We start from the raw sequence: 21,876 nt of genomic DNA on the forward strand, positions 1-21,876 counted from the left end.
CTACTGAACCTAAACAGAGACTATCGTACTGTTGAATAGAGGTGAAATTTGACTGGTTGTTTCAATTTGTAGGATTAAAATAAAAATCAGAAAATAAAGTAGTATTTCTATCTCAGTGGAATCTAACACTACTTTCTGTGGGTGTTCAACTCACAGGAGTGTACAAGGAACTGACAATCAGAAGATCTGGGCTCAAAAAGTGACTCTGCCACACACAAGTCTTGAAAACACTAAGACATAAAATGCGTAGTTGAGCTCAATGATCTCTAAAGCACATTAGCTCTAATACTGGGTACTGTAAGTAAATTAATTATTTTTCGATGCCTGACTACTTCATGGTGGAGCTACAGATGATATAGTCAAAAGGTACTCAGAGGAATGCCAGTATGAATCTAGACTGATTTGCCAATTTAATTGGTAGGCAACTTTTTAAACCCTTAAAAATTATAAATTTATAATCACTACAAAGTTCCTTACAACATACAACAATCTAAAAACCACAACTCAATATTTATAGCTAAGAATAAGTCATGTGAAACCTGTAACATTTTATTTTTTAAAAATGAACAGCTTCAGAATAGATCTAAATGTAACTTTTCCAAAAAACACCAAAAAGTACAGTGTAAAGCACCTTCTCATTAAATACAAACTTTCATTTTGTGATGCACTGCATCAACGTTTTGCATACACCTTGATGCAAAGGGAATTGTAAATTGCATCCTATTTAAAACAAAACAAAACAAAAAAAAACACAAAACATTAAGAACTGAAAAAGGATGACTACAACCACATTAGCTGCTAAAATCCCAACAATGGAAATTTTCCCTCCAACAAAACATATTCTTTTGTATATATACAACATATTAGCACTAAAGAGTTTTAATTTAGTTCTACCAAAGGTAAAATATTATATTTAAAAAGAAAATTAAATTACAGATGCACAAAGAACAAAGGCTTAATATACCAAAGACATGTTGTTTGATGCACTTAACATCAATATTTGGGGCATTTTTTAAAAAATGGCATTAATAGCTCTGTACAATATTTAAAATAACTCAAAATGGAAACCACCTTTACAACATATTTTCACAAATTGTTCTAAAGACAGTAAACTCATTTTCAGTTGTTTTTCCTTTGCTTTAAAATAAGCTACCTCTAAACCAGTCTAAAATGTTAGTGTTTCGAGATCAAATATAAGCATTCATACTTGCAAAAATGTTTTGCAATGGGTCCTTGGCCTCAATGAAATGCACAAAATAGCTAAGGAGAGACTAGAGTTTATTTTCAAATTCTGTGACTGGCTTCCCACAATTCCTTATCAGTAGAAGTACTGGCGAAACACCAGATGTTTAGCATCAGATTTAATTCTTTGGTATAAGCATGAAACTGTTATTGATATCTTTCCAGGCTAGCTTCTTAACAACGCAACAAGTAACCCAAGGAGCATTTGAGACAATGAAGTCTAGTACATAGTGCAGGGCAGGCAGGAGCGATAACGTTAACAGGAAAGTCAATGATAATAACATACCCAAGAGAAACTAATGCCTACTTAGAGGCTTCGAAATGACCACACTTGTAACTTGCAGCTAGAGTATTTTACTGCATTTTGGCATTTTACTGTAACTTACAGTATACAACTATCTAAGGACTCAGCACTACCTTGGCACAACAGACTAACTGCTCACACTCCCCCGGGACAGGGGCTTTTCTCCCCATAAATGCCTGAACTTTACACCATAAAATAAATCAGAGAGGTATAAAACAAGCTTACAATGTAACTCTATTATCACTTTTGCATTTTTTTCTTTCCGACATAAACAAGTATATTTTGTTTTTGAAGTTGTATACTGTTTAATTTAGCAAGCTTAAAAGCTTATAAAATTTAGCTATTTGAAGAACAAAGTGTAGGACTTTACAGCTATTAATTTTACTATGAAAATATCTAAGGGACTCAATCCATTTTAATAATTTGTAATCTTTTTAAATATCATCTGAAGAATTTTTTTGTGGATACTAGACTCAAGGCTACACTGTAACCAAAGAATGCACATATAACCTGGGTTTTGAATTTTCTACCTCAGTTACCTCTTCTTCAACCTGCTATTCTCACTCATGCTTTCTTCATTTACTAAACACACTGTCAGATTTTTACACTGCACCTTCTCCTCCAAGGATCTACCTGGTAACTTTGTAAACATACATTTACAGACTCCAAATACCAACAATTTAAACTGAGACTATTGCCTAGAGTCACATTTCTTGTTAAAAGTTCGCCACTAAAGATTTACAGATCTAGGGGATTACTCTAACATTATTTGAAAAATTACTTCTGGGTATTTCCGTAAGTCTTAAAACCTGAAACAGAAATCCTAACGAGTTTTTTTAAAAAATATCTCCACTAAAGAGAAGGCAACTGCACTTATTACATCAATGCCATTAAAAGATGAGTGACAGTAACAAAGGGATTTACTCATATTTCTGAAGACCAAGATTTACCATGGCAAAGTCTAAAAAATGGGCAAGGAGATGAGATACCAAATGCCTCTATCGTAAAAATAATCCACTTCTATCTTTCTGCCTTCCTTCTGCTGCATGACGAACGAAAGTCAAACAGAGAAGTGTTCCGTCCGGGCAGCCATGAAATCTTTAGAACAAAGAGATATATTCCCTGTTATTCTTTCAGGGCATTATTTTATACATGTTAAAAAAAAAACTTCAAAAATAAAAATGAGTTATTTAGCCTTGTGGATATTTTCAAATAAAGTTTCTTGAATTTCTGTGACAAGCTCTTTAAGCAATTCAACTTTACAAACAGAGTCGTCACTCCAAAGTCCCTCTGACATGGGATCTATCCCACGGTTACAAAGCGGCTTCCTCCTTTGTTGAATGTGAGAGTGGCTCTTTGTTCCTTCAGGATCCCAAACCGCTCATTCAAAGTCATCCCTGTCTAGAGAAAAAGAAAAAAACAATCAACAACTTGATTGTAAGCCATATCTGCTTTGGAACAATAATGCAATCATAATAGTAATACTAGCAATAGCTAACATTTCCTGAATATTTATTTGTATGACCTTATTTAATCCTAATAAAAACCATATAAATAGGTGAAGTTAGAGAAGTAACTTGTCTAACAGCAGCTCCAGAATTTAAGCCAAGCAGTCTGACTCAGAACCCACATCATGTAACCAATACAATGGCTGCACTACACACTGTATACTTTATATACGTACACTATAACACCTCTAAGTCATACACCAGAGATGCCTCCTCTATCCGAATCACTTCCAGGCTGTGCAAACACTGCAACCCACTCTTAGTGATTAACAACAAACAGGAAGTGTACCCTAATTATATTAAATTATAATTAAATGAAATTATAATTTCATTTCTGAAAGGAAAGTAACAACAGTGACAAAATAAAAATAAGCAAAATAAATCTGGTCAAATTTCTGTCAACATATCATCAATTCCAATGATTCATATTTCAACAGATTAAAAAAAAAACGGCAGCATTTGGCAAAATCCAATACCTATTCACGATAAAAAGTCTCAGCGAATGAGGAGAAGGAAGGAACTCCCTCAAAGTGGTAAACAACATCTACAAAACCTACTGCTAACGTCATTCTTAACAATAAATGGTGAAACATGTAACGTTTTTTCCTTCAGCTTGGGAACAAGGCAAGGATATACGCTTTCATTACTCCTACTCCACATTGTTCTGGAGCTTCCCAGTCATTACGATAAAGCAAGCAAGAAAGAAAAGGTTTAAAGACTGGAAAGGAATTTGGAGAATGATAGGACTGCGTGCAAGGTCAAAGGATACAGGTTCACACAAAAATCAACTGTCAAAACCATGTGAAATACCACTTCACACCCACTTGGATGGCTAAAATCAAACAACAGATAATAACAAGTGTTGACAGGGATATAGAGAAATCTGGAACACTCGTACACTGCTGGTGGGAATGTAAAATTGTGCAGCCACTTTGGAAAACCCTCTGGCAGTTCCTCTAAAGATTCAACCAAGAGAGTTACCAGATGGCCTAGCAATTCCACTCCTTTTCAGCAAATGATACTGGAAAAACTAGAGAGCTATGTACAAAATAACAAACCTTAATCCTTACCTCCATGCCTTAAACTAATGTGAAATGGATCATAAACCTAAAATGCAAGAGCTAAAAGAATAAACCTTCTAGAACAAAGCAAAGGAGAAAGCCTTTGTGACTATGGGTTTAGCAAAAATATCTTAAAAGGAACACAGAATCAAAAAACCAAACCTGCTGCTGTCGATTCCGACTCACAGCAACCCTATAGGAGACAGAACTGCCCCACAGGGTTTCTAAAGAGCAGCTGATAGATTCGAACTGCAGACCTTTTGGTTAGCAGCTGAGCCCTTAATCACTGTGCTACCAGGGCTCCAAAAGGAACACAAAAGGCACGACTAAAAATAAATTGGAACTCGAAATTAAAAGCTTTTCAAGAGAAAAAGTATTTTTAAAAGAATGAAAGTATAACTGGGCACTGTAATTTTTAAAAGAATTCCTACTGTATTTTTATGCTGCTTAAGTGCAACTGAAAATAAGATTATTAAAGCTGGAAAGAATCTTAAAGGTTATTGACCTAAATCTATCCATTTCATTTTATAGATGAAGGAACTAAAAATCTAGTAAGGAAACATTTCATCATGGTCACAGAGTTAAGGAAAGGCAGTCAGAACTAGAATTCAGGTAGTTCTTTTTGTCACACCAGGGTTCTTTCCTCTTTACCAGTTCATTTAAAACTTCACCCTATCTACAAAGTTATCCCAAACCACTTGAGATATGATGTGGTGAGTATAGCATCAAATTGTTGTTGTTAGGTGCCGCTGAGTCAGTTCTGACTCACAGCAGCCTTACATACAAAAGAACGAAACACTGCCCAGTCCTGCGCCATCCTCATGCTTGTTACGTTTGAGCCCACTGCTGCATCAAATTAAAAAAGGGCTATAAACTCTGGGCAGATTTTTCCCATGTCAAGATAGATTTCAAATTTAAATTTAAATGCTCACTAGAAAACACAAAGGCAACCTACAAACATGATTTTCCTTCCTCTCTCAGCTAACGAATATACTAGGGCAATGCTTTGGATCCTTTGAACATGAGTGAGTCGGTCTACTATATTTCAAACATAGAAATAGGTACTGTGAGTGATAAAACATGCATGCTTTAGCAGCAAATAGCAGACAAGCACATCTTTTGTGCAACTATGACAGACAAAGCTGTTAAGTGGTCTGTATTTTTCCTTTTATTTCTATTACTCAATAGGCCAGAAAAACCTACTCAGAAAGGAAAAGTTCGTTGTTTAGGGAACAACATACTATGGAACAAAGCAAGATTCAGCCACTGTCCCCTCTGTATCAAGGTCCTCCACCAGCCTTTATAGCCCAGCTCCCAGGGAGGTATTCCTTGAATAAACCACAACTGAAAAAGTTCAGAGAAAAAAGGTAGCAAGCTCAGCTGCACACAGAAATGGGATTCAAACCATGAGAAAAGGATAAGAAACTGCCTTCTCTTCCCCTTTCCCTAAATGCCAAATTTGTTATTAGGTATGATGCCTAGGACACCATATTTAATTCATTCTACAATAATTGTTTTACTAATTAAAATACTCTCAGTGAATGGTCCAAAAAATACAGAGGAAAAACTTACCTGCTTTCCAACACTGTTTATGTCAAATTGTAGGGGTACACCTTTAGGAACTTTCTTTACATCAGATTGCTCCCGTTTTGCCAAGAATGAAGGTACAGAAGCACGAGTTAATCGTGGTTTCTGAGTTCTGGTAAAACAAAATTACAATTAAAACAGACCAGCATAATAATCAAAAGAAGAAAAACAGATCATTTCGTACTTATGACATCTTGCCTTGTACACCTGTTCAAAATTAGGGCTATTTTGTGTTCTAAAAAAAAAAAAAAAGGCAACTGGCTGTTGATTGAGTACTTTAGAGACTAAACTTTGTAACTGCTCACAGAATACCTCTTTAAGTAAAACTTTTCAACAATTTGGAATGATTGATGATTTCCAAGCCCTGATCCTCAACTAAAATAAAGCAACCTCTGAAGTTGTAAGACACCCATCCAATATTCATTTCAATCATTAATTGGTTGGATAGGTTAAAAAAAAAAAAAGAAGTATAAACTTTGAATGTTTATATGCAATAAATACAATAAAATGGGTAATTAATGTATATACACAGAATAACTATGAAGTATATTCATAAAAGGTAGATCTGTAAGTTCTGAAACGTAAAGTCTAAAATATACCAGGGGAATGAGGGGGAAGGAAGCACGTATGTATAGTATTATCCCATTTATTGTTATATATATATGTAAATATGTAAGTGTACACGTACATATTGGTATTAAAAAAAAAAATCCACTGCCGTCGAGTCAATTCCAGCTCACGGTGCCCCTACAGCACAGGGCAGAATGGCCCCACAGGGTTCCCCAGGCTATAAATCTTTACGGAAGTAGACTGCTCCATCTTTCTCCTGCAGAGCAACTGGTGGTTTCTAACTGCCAACCTTTCAGTTAGCAGCCGAGCACTTCACCACTCTGCCAACAGGGCTCCATATATTATTAAACATACAGACATTTATTTTTAAAAATATGAAAGAAATTGTTAAACGTGATTACTTTGGGGCTACAGAGCCAGGAATGAAGGGAACTTTTAGCTTTATACTATACTATTTCTTTTGCACCACAAGTATTACTTTGTAAAAAATTTTTCACAAATATTACTTTTATCCTTGTATCTCAGTGTAGCTAACTTGGACATCATACTCTGAGCAGAAACCCAATACTTTTCTATTATCTTATATACTGAGAGGTTATGATTTTGTAAAAAGAAAGAAAAGACTTACACAGGGCATTGAACTGCTCCAGGATTGTCAATGGATACAGTCAAAATGCCTCCATTTGTGGTGGAAGTCCGCCATCTAGTTTCAAAAAAAAAAAAAAAAAGCCCAAAAATTTGATTAAAATAGAAGTTTATAAATCCTCTAATGTATTCCACATAAAAACATACACTTTCAAAGTAGCCATTAACTTCTCTTGGCTTTAAAGAAATATAAATACGCAGACCCTACCACGATATATAATAAATCTGAATCTTGGGTGTCAGAACCAGACACTTGAATTTATTAAATATTTTTCGGTGTAATAAATATATGTAGGTTTTCAAAAAATCAAATATTACACAAGGGCTTCTAATGAAAAGCAACAGTACCTTAGCCTACTATTCTCCCCCTTCCCATTCCTGCTCCCCAGAGGCAGCACCTTCAACCCTTCCTGTTTTTACTGCTCGATGGTTAACTCCACGTCATTCAACGAGACGCCTGCCATGATGAATAAGGACATTTCTATCTCCAAAAATGTTGATGGCTGTGTAACTATTTTACTTCCTTTATAACTTTAAATATACTTACACCTCTCTTTCTTTCAGTAGTGTCTCCTGCAGCAGTACCTCTATTCCTTCCTTCCACCTCTTCTCCCACTTTGTACCTCCCGCTTTCTGTCAGCTCTACCTTTATATTTACATCAGTCAAAATCCAACATTTACACTATACCCTGTTACCAAATTAAGTATTTGTACGTTCTCCATGGGTTGATTCTCAAAGTTCAAAACAAATAAACTACACTCGTATGATCACAATTATGTAAATATTGTTCACTGAAGAAGCAAATAGGCCATCATGACTGTTTCTCCCTTACGGTTTCCAATGTCATGACCCTTGTGCTAGAGAACACTGCTAGCATCAAATTCAAATAGAATTTACTTTTTTAACACTCCAATTGCTCTATATCATGTCCCAATTCAGTTGGCATCATATCTAGACAGTGACTACGTTTCATTTTCCAAAAAGTGTCATAATTCTAAATGATCTCAAAGCCTTATCATATTGATAGAACGCTACCAACTCACACTGGGGAAATGTCAATTCTAACAGACAAAAACAGACTTTTAAAAGACATTTACATGGTGAAATAAAAGAGAATATGGGAAAGGAAAAAATATTTCATTGTTTTTTAAGTTTTCTAAAAGCGCTACTGGATTTTCTTGTATTTATTCCCTGAATACTGTATTTTCACTCAAATAACACGTGCCTTCTACATTTGATGGCCAACTGCACCCCCCCACCACAAGGTATTTTCGTAATCGCTGCTACAGCAATTTTTTTAATATGTTGTTAAAAATAAAAAAAAATTAGTATAGCGTGCTCAAGAAAACACCTCATGGGGGGAGGGTGTGGTTGGCAAAAAAACCTAGAATGTGCACGTTATTTGTGCTCATTTGTATAAAAGCAATTATAGGGAAAAAAATTGCTTCATTAAAATGAAAAAAAGATTTATTTCATGCTCAATGGTAATTTACTTTGGGTCTCATTTAATTTCTTCTGGAAAGCGGCACATGAAAATTTGGGTTGCCAATACTTGGGATTTCTGAAATGACATTTTCAAGACAAATTGAAACTTACTGACGAGTTCTCTTTGCAACTACATCGTCTAGTAGTTGTTCTGTGTTCAACTGGGCCTGAACCTAAAAAGAAAAAAAAAATAAATAAAAAGGAGAAGGATCCCAGAGAAAGCAAAGAATTTGAATCCAATGAGCTATATCCTGCTCTACAACTTTATAACCCAGTGTGGTATGTGCATGAACGCAGGAGAGAGGACTGTGCCTATTCTGACAACACCTTTCTATTAGGGTTTCTGTATTAGAACAAGTGGCAAATACAAGTTTAACATGTTAAATTCTTATGAAATGTTGCTGTTGAGACAAACAAAAAGACAGAAAATAGGAAAAATTAACAGAAAGAGCTAATCTGTTTTTAACCCAAACTCAACCCCTACCACAACCAAGGACCATGCCTATGACTGAGGATTGCTAAAGGTTCAGGATTCTTTGTTTGGGTGAAATGAAAACACTGCCAATATGCTTTTATACCTTCAGACCTCTTCTGAAAAGAAAAGTTGCCTGACGAGTATCTTTCTGATGGCTTAACTTATTTCCGCTCCTGGTAAAATTGGCAGGAATGTTATTTCTGCAACAAAATCACATATACTGTGAATAATCTGAGATACTTAATAGAAAACTTACAAACATTTTGAGAAAAAATAAGCAAAAACTGTTAAATTTAAGGTGCACTAAATGTAAAGATGACTCTGAATTCTTTCTTTACTGAGATTTGATTTTGAAGTGCCTCCCTCTGCAGCTTATCACATAAGAATCCCGTTAATTATGAACTAATTTATCTTCCAGATACTCACCTAATATTTGAATATTTAAGATGAAGACATTAAAAATAACATTTTCAATGGTATTTTCTAAATTTGGTGAAAGACATCAATTTACAGTATTGTCACTGTTTTTGGCTGCCATCAATTTGGTCCCCCACTCATGGCAACTCCACGCACAATGGAACTTTCCCATGCCATCCCCGTGATTGGTTGCATCTCACATTTTCATGATCATAAAGTTTTCACTGGCTGATTTTCTGGAAGTAGACAGCCAGGCCTTTCTTCCTAGTCTTAGTCTGGAAGCTCCGCTGAAACCTGTTTGGCATCACAGCAGTACATAAGCCTCCACTGACAGACGAGCAATGGCTGTGCATGAGGTGTACTGGCTGCAAATCGAACTCAAGTCTCCTACATGGAAGGTGAGAAAGCTACCATCGAACTACCAACAGAAAATGACACCAGGGCACATCACTGTCACACTACTGAAAACCAAAAATAAAGAGAAAACCTCAAAAAAAATAACATCCCCAGCTTTCTCACCCTTCTTCACTTACAAAACCTTTATATATTAATATAAATCACAGTGAAACTTATACTTTTCTACTTCTTCTTCTTCCATGTGCAGAAAATACAATGTACTCTTAATAAATTATGTTTGACCTGACTTTTACCAACTCCTTTCTGATTTTTATAGGAAGTTGGTAAAGTGTGAGAAAACATAATTCCGTATTTATCTACTATGTAAGTAAGTGCTTAACAGGTTACCTAAAATCTTACTTCCAACCTTATAGGGGTTCAAATGCAAAATTTCCCTAGGTAACCCAGTTAACATGTAGTCTCATGTAAATAATAGGTTCTTATTTGAGAAGTTTCTGTTTTCCAAAAGGTACTACACCAAATGATTCCTGAAAGAAAGAGATAATGGCTAAGTAAAATTTCAATTCTAGTCATTCTATTTATGAAATGACCTCATTCCAGGTTTTACACTGAATCGTCTTCTTTAACAGATGAATAAATGGTAATTGAAAATGAAATAAGGAAACTAAGTGGCTCATCAGCTTCTTTTCGGCCTGCTTTATCCTGACGGAGGACAGAATACCGTAATGCCAATAAGTCATAATTTTTAAGTGTTATTATGCCTTTCAATTTAATATAAAAACAATTTCAGCTTAGCAAACATTCATGTAGAATTCTTCCCAGTTTGTTTTTTCCACAAATAAGATGCAATGCGATTAAGTGTTCTTTTATAAATTAAACTTTCAGAACTCCTCATTGTGAGTAATTCTCGCTGAGGTGTTGGAATTTTTACCAAAACAATGTTTTTACTATTTTACTCTAGAAAGCTAAAGCAGCAGAGTGATGCTTTAAAAAGTTTCCGAATTAGTTAAAGCCATCAATAACTCTGGATCTGAGAAAGAAGGAAGCTATTACCGAAGTACTTTAATGTTGGACTTCAGACAGGCACCCCCACTAGCTGTCTTGAGAACGACCAGATAACTAGGAGAAATCACTGCAAAGTCATTCCTCTCAACACTTATTAAAAGCAGCGTATCTTCATGTGGGATAACACATCATTGTCTTGTACTTGAGTACTTACTTTCTGCTTAACTGGTTAGGTCTCTTGAGAACCGCAGCTGGTTTCCTCTGCACCTCATTCTGTCTCAGAAGGTTTGCCTTCCTTTTCAACACTGGAAAATATCGCTCTATATTCTTTCAGAAAGTAAAAAACTATGTTAATCAGACAAGTTTTTGCTACCTACCTTACACAATAGACATTTCTGAGGCAGAACGGACAGGGATTGGATGCGTGGGTGAGGGAGACAGAGAAACTAGAATGACTTGAAAATTTCCTGTTTCAGTGGTTGAAAAAATGACAACTACATTATAATTAAAGTCCGTGAGAAAAAAAGAGCTTTGGGGCAGGAAAATGAATTATTCCCATTTTGCCTATGTTCAGCTTCAGGGGCTCTGAGGGACAGACAGGTGATGGGGAATGTGGCTCTGAAGCTCAAAGGAAGAATCAGAGTCAGACATAAATTTGGGAACCATTTATATAAATGTGGTTTTTTTTTTAATAAATTATTTTATTTTCATTGTTGAGAATACACACAGCAGAACATATATTAATTCAACACTTTCTACATGCACAATTCAGTGACACTGATCACATTCTTCTAGTTATGCAATCATTCTCACCCTCCCTTCCTGAGTTGCTTTTCTCCCATTAACATAAAACTCATTGCCCCCTAAGCTTCCTATCTAATCTTTTCAGCTGCTGTTGTCAATTTGATCCCATATAGATCCTAAAAGAGCAAAACGCTCAAGACAGACCTTTTTTCACTAATTGAGCTAAACTATTGTTTAGTTTGAAGATAACTTCAGGATATCTTTGGTTTAAGGATAAACAAGATTCTTGAGACTAACTGAAAAGATAAGACGGGGGGCGGCGGGGAGGGGGGGAGTTCCAAAGTACATTCACGAAAAAGAAAAAAGAAAGTTGTGACAGCAAAGAACCCTGAGCAGAAATGGTTACAGGGAAAAAAAGGAGTTGAGAAAATTCAATCATAGCACATATTTAAATTTAGTACATCATTTGAGGTCTAATTCAGGTCTCCATGTTTTCTGTGAAGGCGTCACTAATTACACTCCAGATGCTCAGGGGTCTCTCTCCTCTCTCTATGAAACATCATCCAGACATCACAACCTATCACTTAAATACTTACAACTACGTGGTCTCAACTCGTCTGCAACAAGAGAGAAAGATGGAAACCAAAGACTCAGAGAAGTAGTCAACAGGTCTAGTGGTCTACACAAACCATGGCCTCATCTACCCTGAGACCAAAAGAACTAGACGGTACCTGGCCACCATTGTCATCATTCTAAGCAGTGCCACAATAGACAGGTCCCGACAGAACACGAAAAAAAGGTTGAACAGAACTCAAATTCTTAGAAAGTCCAGACTTACTGGGCTGCTTGAGATCAAAGGACTCCCTGAGACTATAGCCCTGAAATATTCTTTAAACCTTAAACTGAAATTATCCCTGGAGGTTGCCTTTTAGCTGAGTAACAGATTGGCTCACAAAATAGAGACTATCACCTTTGAGTAATGCGCGCCTTTAAAAAATCATCTATACGAGACCAAAAGGTCAAAATTACTCTAAGCAAAGATGAGAAGGTAAGGGGGCAGGGAAACGAGAGCACTAGAAATGGTACAACCAGATCAGAATGAATGAGGATATTAACACATTGTGAAAAATGTAACCAACATCACTGAATAATTTGAGTAGAAAGTGTTAAAGAAGAACATAATTTACTGTATAAACTTTCATCTTAAACACAAGACAATATTATCGAAAAAAAAAACATGGTCTGCAATATTCATTACTGTATGACATCTATTAGTTTGGTCATTCGATTTAGACTTAAAAGTCCTTGACAATACAGACCCTATCTCTACATCATCTGGATTCCCCTATATTCTAAGTATATGAGAAGAGCTTGATAAATATCCACTAAGTGAATTACACAAAAATACAAAATTTTCTTTTCATGAACATTTTGAAAAAGAAGTAAATGCAAAAATAGGGATAATGAATACCAAGAACTCAGGAGAAATGCTACGCAGTCAGCCTAATGGCCCATTCCAAGCATTGTACTTACTGTCTTTAATAATAACCAGAAGGCCTATTTATAGGTAAATGCCAAAGTTCCTTCTGTGATGCACTGTCACATGTAATTTTCCTTCAAAGCACCAGTCACATAATAATCATAGTTATTTGTGTGATAATTTATTTCATGTTTATCTTCGCCACTAGTCTGAGTGCTCCATTGTGGGCAGTTTTCTATTGAGTTCACTGCAGAATCCCTTGCACCTAGTATACAGTAGCTGCTCAGTCTACATCTGGTAAGTGAAGTAATACATGGAATACAACTATTACAATCTGTGAATGTATGGTGAACGTATGCTTCACGGATCTAAGGTTTCTATAACTGCATGAATGTGTGCGTTAAAGTAAAAGTACACCTAGTGATTTTTTTTTTTTTAATTGCACTTTAGATGCAGATTCACAGAACTAGCTTCTCATTAAACAATCAGTACACATACTGTTTTGTGACATTGGTTACCAACCCCACGACACGTCAACACTCTCCTTTTTCGAACTTGGGTTCTCAATCATCGGCTTTCCTGTCCCCTCCTGCCTTCTCATCCTTGCCCCTGGGCTGGTGTGCCCCTCTAGTTTCATTTTGTTTTATGGGCCTGTCTAATCTTTGGCTGAAGGGTGAGCCTCAGGAATGACTTCATTACAGAGCTAAAAGGGTGTCTGGGGACCATACTCTTCGGGTTTCTCCAGTCTCTGTCAGGCCAGTAAGTCTGGTCTTTTTCTGTTAGAATTTTGTTCTACACATTTCTCCTGCTCTGTCCAGGACCCTCTAGTGTGATCCCTGTCAGAGCAGTCAGTGGTGGTAGCCGGGCACCATCTAGTTGTGCTGGCCTCAGTCTGGTGGAGGCTGTGGTAGTTGTGGTCCATTAGGCCTTTGAACTAATCTTTCCCTTGTGTCTTTGGTTTCCTTCATTCTCCCTTGCTCCCGACAGGGTGAGTCCAGTGGAGTACATTATACGGCCACTCACAAGCTTTTAAGACCCCAGACGCTACTCATCAAAGTAGAATGTAGAACACTTTCTTTATAAACTATGTTATGCCAATTGAGCTAGATGTTCCCTAAGACCATGGCCCCTAGGGATAAGTTTTTGCTTAATTATAATTTTGATATAAAAATATTATTCCTTCAGGAAAAGAAATTAAGGCACTTATTTGTATTCCTACTGAAGTATTACTTACATACATAAGTAATCGTATGTACAATTTGATGAATTTAGTAATTGTACACCCTCACCGTTGAGTGTTTCATCATGCCCTGCTGTGGTCAATTCCATCCTCTCCCCTGACTTCCAGCCCAGGCAATCACTAATCTGTCACTATAGTTTTTGCCTGTTCTACAATTTCATATAAATGGAATCATACAGTACATAAGTCTTTTGTGTGGCTTCTTCAGTTTAGCATAATGTTTTCAAACTTATCCATGCTGTCGCACGTGTTAACATTTTGTTCCTTTTTATTGCTGAATAATATTTTCAGAATATTGGTATAAGATGTTTATTTTTAACCGTCAAAATCAAACAAACGATTCGAAACTATCTACTCATTAAGAGAAAATAAGTCCTACATATGTGCAGCAAAAACAATTTTGAAGTTTACAGAAGTACTAACTGGCTCAGTTATTATCAGAGTCAAGTTGAAAGTGCTACATAGAACAAAACGTTCTCCCAGATTTGGAAAATTCTGAATGTAAAAGGGAAAAGTTACAGAATTCACACTGAAAAAACTGTACGTTCCAGTGGAGGAATTCCTTAGAAAACTTAAACACAACTTGTATTTGACAGATCACTTACTCCCCCAATAAGCACTAGTAATGGAAATGAGTGTGCTATCTTTTCTTATTTAGTCACTTACTCCATAGGTCAAAAAACTGAAATAAAATCTCGCTAATTCATACAAACTTGGAAAGAAAGAAGGTGACACAACGCCTAATTACACTCGACGTTCAGAGCCAACTAAGGTCCTTAGGTGACTTGCTTGAATGACTAGGAGAGAATGGTATGCACTACTTACATGTAAGTAGTAGTTTCCCAAATTTCTGAAGTGACCTGCTTCACAAGTACCACATTCTATCCTACTCAGGCTATTCATCTGACTCCAGGTCGAAGAAAGGGTTTTTAAGAAACAGTAAATCTCAAACCATATCCTGTCAAAATTACCAAATTTACAGAATCTGAACAAATGAGATCTCAACATTCAGTATATTCCCAAAAGGAGCCCTGGTGGAAGGCTGGTTAAGTACTTGGCTGCTAACGGGAAGGCTGGTGCTTCATGCCCACCCACCGCTCCTGAGGAGAAAGACGCGGCAGCCAACATTCAGGGCATTCTTAGCATGCTGTGATTTAACGTTTTTTATCTTAACTATTTTCAAACAACTGAAAAGACTACCACATGTAGTAATTTACAATTTTTATAGGAATAAGTCAATAGTTTAGTGGGTAAACCCAGTCTCCCTTCCAGCATCTACATCTCACCAATGTTTTCTAATCTCTGAATAACAGTAATTTCTGTGATAGTTTTAAGAGGGTGAGGCAGCTATTGCTGGTGGCAGAAATGAAAAGTAAAGGTATCTGGCTAAGTTATGGCTCTTGGTCAGAATAAATTTAAGGAGTGAATGTTCTAACTACTTTACAACAAGCATGTGTTATTTTCATAATCAGAGAAATCAATGAGATTAAAAAATAGAAGAGCAAAACATTAAATTCAAAGCGATTAAAAAAAAAGAATATTGGGTCTAATCTCTAAAATCTATAAGATACTGCAAAACTTCAACAACAGAAAGACAAATAACCCAATTATAAAATGGGCAAAGGATATGAACAGGCGCTTCACCAAAGAGGACATCCAGGTGGCCAACAGATGCTCACAATAATCAGCCATTAGAGAAACACAAATCAAAAAAACGACAGTATCATCTCACCCCAACAAGTCTAGCCATTAATCCAAAAAACACAAAATAATAAATGTTGGAGAGGTTGTGCAGAGACTAGAACACTTATACACTGCTTGTGGGAATGTAAAATGGTACAACCACTTTGGAAATTGATTTGGCGCTTCCTTTTTTTAAAAAGCTAGAAATAGACATAACATACGATCCAGCAATCCCACTCCTTAGAATATATCCTAGAGAAATAAAAGCCGTCACACGAATAGACACATGTACACCCACGTTCACTGCAGCACTGTTCACACAGCAAAAAGATGGAAACAACCTAGTTACCCATCAACAGATGACTGGATAAATTATGGTATATTCACACAACAGAATACTAGGCAATGATAAAAGAACAACGATGAATCCGTGAAACATCTCATAACGTGGATGAAGCTGGAAGGCATTATACCGATTGAAATTGGCTGCAAAAGGACAAATATTGTATGAGAGCACTATTATAATAAATCAAGAAAAGGTTTAAACACGAAGAAAACATTCTTTGATGGTTATGAGGGTGGGGAGGGAGGGTAAGGGGAATTCACTAACTAGATAGTAGACAAGAATTATTTAGGTGAAGGGAAGGACAACACACAATGCAGGGGAAGTCAGCACAACTGGACTAAACCAAAAGCTAAGAAGTTTCCTGAACACAACCAAATACTTCAAGGGACAGAGTAGCAGGTGTGGGGGTCTGCAGACCAGGGTTTCAGGAGACATCTAGGTCAACTGGCAAAACAAAGTTTCTAAGAAAATGTTCTGCATCCCACTTTGGTGAGTGGCATCTGAGGTCTTAAAAGCTAGCGAGCAGCCATCTAAGATGCATCAATTGGTCCCAACCCACCTGGAGCAAGAAGAAAGACCACCACCAGAGACATAAGGAAAATATTAGCCCAAGAGTCAAAAAGGGTCACATAAACCAGAGACTCCGTCAGCTTTAGGACCAGAAGACCTAGATGGTGCCTAGCTACCACCAACGACCACCCTGACAAGGAACACAACAGAGTCCGTAACAGAGCAGAACTCAAATTCTAATAAGAAGACCAGACGTAACGGTCTCACTAAAACTGGAGGAACCCCAGAAGATACGGCCCCCGGACCCTCTGTTAGCCCAGAACTAAAACCATTCCTGAAGCCAACTCTTCGGACAAAGTTTAGACTGGACTATAAGATGTAAAACAATATTCGTGAAGAGTGTTCTTAGATCAAGTAGGTACATGAGACTAAATGCGCAGCTCCTGTCTGGAGGTGAGATGCGAAGGCAGAAAGTGATAGGAGCTGGTTAAACGGACACGGGAAACCTGGGATGGAAAGGGGAAGTGTGCTGTTACATTAGAGATAGCAACTAGGGTCACGTATCAGTATGTATATAAATATTTGTATGAGAAACTAACGAGCTGTAAATTTTCACCTAAAGCACAATAAAAAAAAAGTAGGAAAAAAAAAACATTGGTGGCTCAGATCAATTTAAAGTTGAAAAGCTGTTAACTTAGGGGGGCAGAATAATATAACTCTAAAAATATCAACTAAAGGATAGATAACCATCCAAAAGAAATGAAAACCACACAGACTTGTAAGTGAATGTTCACAGCAACATTATTCATAATATTCAAAAGGAAGAAACAGCCCAAATATTTATCAATTGGTGAATGAATAAACAAAATATGGTACACACATATAATGGCATATTATTCAGCAATAAAAAGAACAAAGTACTGACACATGCTACAAGACAGATGAACCCCAAAAACACTATGCTAAATGCCAGACCACATATTATTTTATGATTCCAGATAAAAAGTAGAATAGTGGTTGTCTGGTACAGGAAATGGGACGTGACAGTATATGGGCATAAGGTTTTTTTTCTGGGATGACAAAAATGTTCTAAAATTAGATTTTGGTGATGACTGTCCAACTCTGTAAATTTATGAAAATTCATTGAATTGCATAATTTAAACAAGTGAATTTTATGGTATGTAAATTACACCTCAATAAAGCTGTTAAAACACACACACGGAAAGGTGGCCACCTATAGAAAAATTTTTATATCTGATAATGTGGGGTTTTAGGTATTCTTCATAAATGACAATGATTTTTAATTAAAATTTTTATATAAGCCCTAAAAGTACTACATAAACTTAATCAATAAAATGCTCTTTCAAGCTCATTCACAGAAACAGGAAAAAGACCTCCAACCCACGATTAAGCCATCATCTTACCTTGTCACTTAGAGGTGGTCGATTCATAGGACTAATTCCTTTCCTAACTCCAGTCGCTTTTCTAGCTGCCAGGCCAGTGATAACTCCATAAGGACGTCTCTTTCCAGGCATTATTCTTCCTCTACGGTTCAGACTATTTTTACCAAAACCTGCAGAAAAAAGAAAGAAAGAAATCTAGGGGCACAACTGAGGAGGGCACACAGGGAACAGAACATGCTATTTCTTAAGCAGAGTGGAGGGTACAGTGATTTATTTATATATGTTTTTGAATTATGTAAAACATTTCATTTTTTAAAAAGTAATAAGCTGTACTGGAAAAGGGTTCTGTGACTATTCTAGGCTGCAAAGGATTAGATACTTTTCACATCTCCCTGCTAATTATCCCCTCCCCTCTGTCATTACTTCCTCAACAAATGGGGCAGCCTCGACCTCCCCTGTGCTACGGAGGGGCCACTAAGCGCATGTGTAGTTGAGGACTAGAAACGTGATTATCTGCAATGAAATGTTATCAATAAAAGAATGTAAAATAATTTTTATACCGATTACATGCTGAAAGGATATCTGGATATACTGAATTAAATAAAACATATTATTAAAATTAATTTCACTTTTTTTTTTAAATGTCTCCTAGAAATTTAAAATTAGTATGTGGCTTTCATTTTGTCTCCATTGGATAGCACTGAGCTAGAGTGGAATCGCTATCTTATCTCCCACTTACTTATCGCACTACAATCTGGCTTTTTTATTTTTACTCTCAATCATATTCCTTTCAAACTGCTTTTGCGAAAGTCCCCAATGAGCTCCAGCGGACACATTTCTGTGGCATGTGACATTACTGACTTTGCTTCTCTATTCCACATCCTGCATTTTTCTAATTATTAGTGAACATGCTCGCAACATAGAAACATATAAGGTACAAATACCCCAAACCCACCGCTGCTGAGTCAATTCCAACTCACAGCGACCCTACAGGACAGAGTAGAACTGCCCCATACAGTTTCCAAGGCTGTGAATCTTTACAGAAACAGATTGCCACATCTTTCTCCCTCAGAGCAGCTGGTAGATTTGAACTGCCAACCTTTCGATTAGCAGCCGATTGCTTTAACCACTGTGCCACCAGTGCTCATGAAAGTATAAATGAGAAAATAAAAATCACCCATCATCCTACTACCTAGTGATAAGCATTACTAACACTGCCTGTCTTTCCAGTCTTCTCCTTTTACACAAATTACATACATTTAAAAAAGTGTAACATTTTAGTTTCAACTACTTTTAAGCAACTCGAAAGATCTATCAATGGATTCACAGTTTTTTAGTAATAAGCACATTTCATCCTCTGTATACTGTTTTGCAGCCCATGTTAACACTATATTGTGAATGTCATCTCATGCCTTTAATAGTCTTTTATATTATTCTAGGATGTTCAAACTGCTGACCTTTTGGTTAACCACTGTGCCACCAGGGCCCCACTATCTTTGATACCAATATCCTATAAATCATTTATTTTTAACATTATGCTATTATAAATAGCATGGCAATAATATTAGATTTTAAGTATTTGAAAATATCATGAGTATGTTCTCTCTAGATATCAATCCCTAGAAGTTGAAATGTTAGAGGTCAGTGTAAAGCTAATTTTTAAGGATTTTAAGTTGCAAAAACACCCTCCAGAATATTAATTTATACTTCCAAAAACATACGGGTGTCACTTTCTCGTATCATTGACAACATAGTATTATCTTTCTTTTTAGTACTTATCATTGGTGTTGGGGGAGATAACTCTTGTCCTAGTTGGTAGTGACAATGAACAATTTTCCATGTTTTTTTACCATCTGCACTGTTCCATTCATGAACTGTCATGTTTGTAAACCAGTTTTCTAACAAAGTTCTAATTTCTTTTGATGCTTTGATAGGGAAATTAAATAATTTTTTGAGAATCAATATTTTTACAACTTTGTACCATTCAGGAACTTGACATGTCTTTCCACTTCCAAGTCTTTTTTTTGCCACAAACTTGATTCAGTAAAGTTTTAAGCTATTCCTCTCAGTCCTGCATATTTGCTGTTAAGCTTATTTTTAGCTATTTGTGGTGCAATGGATCTTTTTTATATGGCCTTTCTTGCCATGGCCTTGTAACTCCCACCCAAGTGACTGAGTGGAACCACTCAAATAAAGTCTATGGAACTCTAAAGAAGGGATTGGTTAGTTTTGTCATCCCGTTAGGCTTCCTAGAGGCAGGAGATCTCACAACCACCAAGGAAGAAAAGCCAAGAGCGTTGCACATCCTTTGGACCTAGGATCCCTACCCTGAGAAGCTCCTAGAACCAGGAGACCAAGAAGAAAGAAAGAGAACAAGAGGGCTCTTACACACAAGACGGTTTTGGTCAGTTTTGTCACCCCGTTAGGCTTCCTAGAGGCAGGAGATCTCACAACCACCAAGGAAGAAAAGCTAGGAGCGTTGCACATCCTTTGGACCTAGGATCCGTACCCTGAGAAGCTCCTAGAACCAGGAGACCAAGAAGAAAGAAAGAGAGCAAGAGGGCTCTAACACACAAGATGGTTAGGAGTGGTGGCAGAGAAACAGCGGCAGCAGAAGACAGGAGACTGCGTGAGAAAGCTGAGCACCTCTGGGCGCGAGCTTCCTGGGGAGTAGGGTACCTCCAGGAACTCAGTGGAGTTGAGTTTGCCAACCCAGAGGGCTAGAGCTGAGTGCCTCTGGGCTGAAGCTTATTGGAGGAGTGGGGTGCTTCTGGGCACTTACTGGCAGAGCTGAATGGGCTCTGTAAGACTTGCCTGAGCAGGGTAGAGGCTAAAGGGCCTGAGACAGGTATGCCCGTGGGCACACCTGAGAAGAGGCCGTCCTAATGGAAGAATTGTATCCTCCGTGTTACAAACCAGAACTGTAACCTGTTGTTTCCCTAATAAACCCCATAATCATGAGCACTGTCTCTGAGTTCTGTGTGGCCATTGCAATGAATTATCAAACTCAGCAGAGAAGTAGAGAGTGCCGTGGGTGCGAAAGATGGTGCCAGAATTGGTAAAGATGGCAGAGGCTTGTCTGATCTCTGCCTCAGAGCAATCACCCCTGGGCTGTACTTGATTCTCCTTCCTTCCTGTGAAGTTAGAGGTGGTCAGGTGCCACTTTTACGCTTTTTTTTAAATCAATCACAAAAAAGATCGCTTTTCTAATAATAATTTTCATACTGTTATTCCTGGCATTACAGAAAGATGTTGAGGTTTTAATTAACATCTTTTAATCAGCCATCTCACTGAACTCATTTATTAGTTCTAATGGTCTTTCAAATTATTTTCTTAGGATTTCTGGGTGACAATCCTGTCATTCACAATGATACTGTCTTTTCCCTTGCAATAATTACACTTCAAATTGTTTACATTTGTTAATGCAGTGGCCAAAAATTCCAGAGAACCATGATAAATAACAATTGTCATAGTGAGCATTATCATCCTAATTCTGATTTTTATGGGAATGTCTTTAGGATGATATTCTGTAGGATGATATTCTGTATTATACTACACACCCGCAATATGTTAAAACACCTTCCAGCAAAGAAGTTTCATGGTCAAAACCAAAATTAAAATAGTCTACTGCAGGGTTTCTCAGGGCTAATGTATGTTGAGTCTCCATGGAGGGAGGGTGGGGAGGAGATAATAGTGTATGCCATTTCCCAAACTTTAACTCTGTAACTCTTTCATGTGATAAATTAGTATTTTCAGAACAGAGTTGAACAAGACATTTTGAAAAACCTGTTATATTATGCCTTTCAGCTCCAA

At 36.9% G+C, this 21,876-nt stretch overlaps 1 protein-coding gene across 1 annotated transcript in view; it reads right to left on the minus strand.

Annotated features, from left to right (window-relative positions):
- Positions 1-535: 535 nt before the first annotated feature.
- Positions 536-21,876, minus strand: part of FYTTD1 (forty-two-three domain containing 1) — a 33,662-nt gene continuing 12,321 nt past the window's right edge. The window contains exons 3-9 of the mRNA XM_049879186.1: positions 18,085-18,233; positions 10,872-10,984; positions 8,982-9,078; positions 8,515-8,576; positions 6,901-6,975; positions 5,688-5,814; positions 536-2,947 (exon numbers count right to left, since the gene is read on the minus strand). Coding sequence (XP_049735143.1) covers positions 2,849-2,947; positions 5,688-5,814; positions 6,901-6,975; positions 8,515-8,576; positions 8,982-9,078; positions 10,872-10,984; positions 18,085-18,233 — 722 coding nt within the window. The 3' untranslated portion in view covers positions 536-2,848. The remainder of the gene's footprint in view (positions 2,948-5,687; positions 5,815-6,900; positions 6,976-8,514; positions 8,577-8,981; positions 9,079-10,871; positions 10,985-18,084; positions 18,234-21,876) is intronic.

The sequence above is a fragment of the Elephas maximus genome, chromosome 1, assembly GCF_024166365.1.
Source record: "Elephas maximus indicus isolate mEleMax1 chromosome 1, mEleMax1 primary haplotype, whole genome shotgun sequence".
Lineage (NCBI taxonomy): Eukaryota > Metazoa > Chordata > Mammalia > Proboscidea > Elephantidae > Elephas > Elephas maximus.